The sequence below is a fragment of the Chrysochloris asiatica genome, unplaced genomic scaffold, assembly GCF_000296735.1.
Source record: "Chrysochloris asiatica unplaced genomic scaffold, ChrAsi1.0 scaffold00004, whole genome shotgun sequence".
In the NCBI taxonomy this organism is placed as follows: Eukaryota; Metazoa; Chordata; class Mammalia; order Afrosoricida; family Chrysochloridae; genus Chrysochloris; species Chrysochloris asiatica.
The window spans coordinates 23,036,749-23,042,622 of record NW_006408522.1 but is presented as its reverse complement, the minus strand read 5'-3'; the positions used below and the strand labels follow the sequence as shown (position 1 = coordinate 23,042,622).

The 5,874-nt window shown below is 32.7% G+C and overlaps 1 protein-coding gene across 2 annotated transcripts in view; it reads right to left on the bottom strand.

The window, feature by feature from the left end:
- The window catches only part of TRPM7 (transient receptor potential cation channel, subfamily M, member 7), a 150,426-nt gene that overhangs the window by 82,365 nt on the left and 62,187 nt on the right, over positions 1–5,874 (bottom strand). For both annotated transcript variants that reach the window (XM_006831653.1, XM_006831654.1), the window contains exons 5-8: positions 5,157–5,370; positions 3,529–3,653; positions 2,721–2,892; positions 1,612–1,786 (exon numbers count right to left, since the gene is read on the bottom strand). In XM_006831653.1, the coding sequence (XP_006831716.1) occupies positions 1,612–1,786; positions 2,721–2,892; positions 3,529–3,653; positions 5,157–5,370 (686 nt within the window). The remainder of the gene's footprint in view (positions 1–1,611; positions 1,787–2,720; positions 2,893–3,528; positions 3,654–5,156; positions 5,371–5,874) is intronic.

Below are 5,874 nucleotides of genomic sequence, written 5' to 3'. Positions count from 1 at the left end.
CGAAACTCATTGCAGCATGGCAATGGCTCTGTCTTAGGTTGCCGAGGTAGTAAAATTATTTTTAACTTTAAAACTTGCAATGTAACTGGAGGAAAAAGTGATTTAAAAAAAAATTATTTTATGAAAACATCTATAAGGCATGTGTTTCACTAGAAATACTCTGACATTTTATGAGCTATTATGTAAAAAGTATTTTAATATATTATGGTTTACAAATAGAACTTCAGCAAGATGTTTTAAACGTGAACACATTCATATTTTAATTTTCTGAATGAGTACTATATTTAAATGGTTCAAATATATAGGAACAATAATGAAATATAGATGTGGCAATACTTACTGCACTGCTAAAAGGATTTTTAAATTTTACTTGTAAGATCTTTAATTTCTAGCCCAGGGTTTATGCCAGCATACCCATCTAGTTATCCCAATTGAGAATGTATTAAATGTATTGCATCTTAATTGACTGGAAGATATAAAATATAAAAATATGAAAAGTTGTCACCCCATCAATCTTATACCACACCTATGGAGGAACTACTATTATTAGTGTGCATAACTTTCTAGACTCTCTTTACAGGTATACCTTGTTTTGCTGTGCTTTGCTTTCATTGCACTTCACATATACTGTAAAGTTTATGGTAGTCCTGCATTGAACAAATCTACTGCATTATTTTTTCACCAGCACATGCTCACTTCGAGTCTGTGTGTCACATTTTAGTATTTCTCATAATATTTCAAACATTTTCATAATGCTACAGCACTTTTAATAAAATATAGTATAGTGGAAACATAACTTCTATATGTACTGGAAATAAAAAATATTCCAGTGACTCATTTTATTGCAATAGTTACTTTATTATGGTAGTCTGGAACCAGGCCCACAAACACCATCTAAGCTTACTCTTTGTTTCAGCTACAAATCTGTAGAAATGGAATTTAAGTGTGCAGAAGTAACATGATTTATTTATCCAGACCCATTGATTGAAAGTTTTATTTCATTTCAATGATTTGTCATTATAATAAGTATATATGTTATTTCACAAATACACATCTGTAGGATAAGTTCCCAGTAGGTTAAATATATATATTTAAATATTTGTTGTTGTTAAGTGCCTTAGCGTTGGTTCCAACCCATAGCAACCCTGTATAGGGTTTCCGTGGAGTGCCTGGTGAACTTGAACCAGCAACCTTGCAGTGCAAACCAACTTTGGAGTTCAGCACATTAACCCATAGCACCACACCACACTTCATGTTTTAAATAAATATATGTAAACCATAGTGTATACATGTATATATTAAATATATATATGTAAACCACAGTGTATATATGTATATATACACATACACATCTCTATAACCCTGATAGAGCTTTTTAAATTGTCCTCTATGAAGACTATTATATTTTAATTCCTTCCAATAACACACGAGATGGGCTATTTCCTCAAGCCTTATCAGAGTACTATATTGAACTGGAAATTTCATGTTCATTAAACACTTAAATAAATCAATTATTTTAAAATCTTAAGTCTCTTTATAAAGCTATAAAATTGTTATTAAAAATACACAAAAATTACAGTTTGAAAATATTCATTATACTTGTACACTTACCCTCCATCTTCAGTTTGTTTATATATATATGCTAATAGATCTGCAGCTCTGCCTGTTCCTTCACACACAACTACTGGAACAGGGGGACTTTCCTGAAGATATTCTAAAACTGTGAGGATGACATTGGGCCCACCTTCAAATATGAGTGCCAGCACAGGGACACCTTGGCCAATTCCTAAAAAATGTAAGGTTATATTTTTAAAAATTGCAACATTCAATAATTTAATCTTATTATTTACTAAAATAAAGAAAACAAAAACAATTTCCTCATGAATGTGTTGACTTTATGAACTTAATATACTAGGTTGGCTATCATAAATAATGAATAAATAATTTTTCACTGACAAAACTAGTAAATCCAATATATAATATGATACATAGAAAGAATACATATATTCACTGAAAAGTGAACATTACAGTTTATTTTACTAAGTGAACTCAATAAAGAATATACATTTTTGTTTTTACAACAGTTTGAAGTGCAGTGAGAGAATACAAAATCAAACTTTAGGAATAAAACTTTTCTGAATTTGGACATATGCTGTGTTTTCACCATTAACTAAAAGCACTGGTTTGCCATTTGACTTTCTATTTCACTTTCTCATGGCGGTCATCTTGGTGTGCCAAAAAATTCTACTTAAAATAAAAATTTAGATGTCAAACCAGAATGTTTCTACCATGATTGGAAAGGAAAGCCAGTCCCAAGAATACCAACTTTTAAGACACATCTGCACATCTCATAAACTAGAACCAAGCTAATTCTTACTTTGTACCAAGTGACTTTTTTTTCTCTCCCACACTTTAATTGTTCATCTTGAATTTCAAAGTCATGTACTAGAACATGTCACACATTAATGGGATTACAATGACAACAGAGTTACCAATCTTACAGTTTGGCTTCAATACCTGGGTTATTAAACTATTTGGCCAACCTTCTTTAATTACGTCTTATTTTGTCTAACGTCAGCCATTCTTGATTATGTAATATGCTATCTTGTTTGTATGGATAAGAATATGTCAAAGAACATTCTACCTCTTTTTAGAATGCTGCTGGCAATTAGTACAGCCCAGAATAATTTCAGCAATAACAAATTCATGAATTTTCTTACTAGCATGAATTCTTTGCTGATTAATAGTTTTTTCAAGTTCTCTTCTTAATCTGACTTCTGCCCCATACTTTCCAACAGTGCCATCATCCACCAATATGAAATGGGAATGTAGGTTATTCAGAACATTCAATTTGCTCAAGGGGTTCAATAAAGTTTGATAAGGAGCAACCACCTAAACACAACAGCAAATAAAAGTTAGTGGGCAGGATTAAGTATAATTTAAAATAAACTTAAAAATAATCTGTAAAGACAAAAGTAAAAATTCTATTTTATGTATGTAAGCAAAAAAATGTTACAGCATATATTAAAAAGCACAGAATATTAAGCAGCTGAAGAAGATTACTCAATAATGAACTAAACTGTATCATTATTTTTGGCTTTCATTTAAAAATTAAGTATCTAATCACCACATGCAAAGCAAGAAACAAAATAAAATCAGTAATTCCTTGCTTAAAGTCTCTTAAAATATAACAATTCACATGTCTTTAACCTATTAAATAAAACATTAGCAAGTGACTCCTGCTCTTAATTACAACAAAATCAGTTCTTAATTGCTAAGATTGACATCATATGGAAAAGATGTGATATAATGTTATAGAAAAAAGGCAGACACCAGAATTGTACTAACACTATAATGATAATCATTTGTAAGTATTTTTGAAAGGAACAGAAGAGTATCTCAGAAAAAAAATACTTTAAAAACATTATCTGAAATATATGGTATGTTCATGTATAGCTTAAATTGATTTGTGCTATTGCTGCCATAAATTTAAATATTAAAAACGTTAAAAAACAAATTCATTCTTACATCTCTCCCAACAAGATCATTTCTATTTTCAATGACTCCCCAAGGAGCTATTCCAATAGTGCAAATCTTTCGGGATGATCTGGAAGCATGTTCTCTGAGGGCGTCACCAACATGTTTTGCCACACCTGCACATAAAAAATTGTATTCATTTTACTTGCAAGTGTTTATTTTGTTCAGGAAATCCTTGCTTGATCTGTAACACCACACCTTATTATATTTCTTGAGATGCACAACAAAAAGATCCAATCTTACGAAAGAATACAGATGGGTCAAAAAAAGAAGAGAAAAATCCCAATGTTGAACTGGGATTCAACAATACTAACTAACTACTAACAATACATGATACATATATAAAACTATTTTTTAGTGTTTAAAATAATTTTTGAAATAATTTTATTTTTGTTATTGCTCTACACATCATCTTAAGAAAATGTGAGCACAAGCCCAGAAGCAAAACACATAACCAACAGCTATAAAAGTTGTCCAATAACTAAAAAATGAAGGCGAAAAGAGAAGACAAGTAAAAAGAACTTACAACTCCTTATTACTCAAACTGATTTCTATACTGTATTAGATCTCATCTTTCAACAGAATTAAGAGCACCTTCACTGTTTTTCAACTTCTGTCTTACCCACTTCGGCTACTTTCAGGAAGAACTTCACCCAACTTCTTTGCTCTGCTTAAAATTCTGCTAAAAATCTTCCTTCTCATGCAGAGTAAAAGACTAAGAATCTTCAAAGCCTTATGTAATGATCTACCTTTTGCACCGAAGAGTCACTGTATTCCTCCATGACTGTTTGACCTCATCACATAGCAGTCCTTGCTTATTCCATTCAAAGTACAATGGACTTGACTTGCTATTCTTCCAATATCCTAGCTGTTTCCTCTCCTTTATAGGATATGCCCAAGTTATTCTTTTATCTTGTTCCTTGATTTCCTTCCATCTCTACTCAAAAGTAATTTATCAGTAAAGCTCTTCTTGATCATAAAAAATAGGAGTCACCCCAACATCCCTCATTATCCTTCTATATTTCATGTGTTTCAACAGCAACTACTATCTAACATATGTTATTATTGTTAAGTGCCATTGAGTTGATTCCAACTCATAGCAAGCTTATAGAGGGCTTCTAAACAGCGGCTAATGAGTTTGAACACTGATATTCTGGTTCAAACTGACTTTGTGGTCCAGGGCTTTATCCTGCAGTGCCAGGTCCATGAGAGAAGATGAGGCTTTCTGCTCCTGTAAAGATTTATAGTCTTAGAAACCCTATACACAGTTGCTATGAGTCAGAATTGACAGGGCTTCTATACACAAAACTTTATTCTAAAGTGAATTTAAGTCTAAATCAAAACACTTTGACAGATACCATTTTTACCTAGGAACTATACATTATTTAACAGAAGAGCTCTTCATGTTGCAATTCAGTGATATTATTTCAAATAGTAAGTCCTGTAGGATAAGCACTGGACTGTTCATCACAAGCTCAGTAATTCAAACCCACCAATTGCTCCTCGGAAACCCTATACAGAATTGCTACAAGTGGGAACTGACTCAGTGACACTTAACAACTGCTTTTAGGGAGAAATTGCAAACATGCTAAATAAGACTGATATAATGAACACATTACCTGTATTTACACCGCCAGTTAATATCCAGGCACCAGTTGTGACTGCAGCTTTAATAAGACCCTTTCCAAGCAACTGCTTGATTCGTGGATGAAGCTCAAATTTCTGCATGCCCCCATGTACAGAAATAACAAGTTTGGGCAATTCCATTTGCCATTCTTTAAGTAGAAGCTGCAAAATGACTTCAGCTTTGGTGTCATATGATAGCCTCACATACTAAAAATTAAATAAACAAAGGTCAAAAGAGTTGAACACATTCACAGGTTTCAGAATAAAATTATTATACAACTTCAGAAAATGTTCATTGGAAGCGAAATATTTAAAAACATATTTCTTAAGATACTTTCAAAAATATTTACAATCCCAGGCACAGCAAATTAGAAAAATCATTCTATGAGTTGTATAGAAGGGGCGCAGCACTAAGATTCTGAAACTAAAAGACACAAAAACATTACTCTTCCTGATCATACTTGTTGTTGTTAGGTGTCATCAAGTCGGTACCGACCATATCGACCTTATGTACAACAGAACGAAACACTGCCCGAACCTGGGCCAACCTCACTACTGTTGCCACGCTTGAGTCCATCGATGCTGCCACTTGGCCAATCCATCTCATTGGGGTTCTTCCTCTTTTTCTCTGACCCTCCACCTTACCAAACATGATATCCTTCTCCAGCAAATGGTCCCTTCTAACAATATGTCCAAAGTATAAGAGACGAA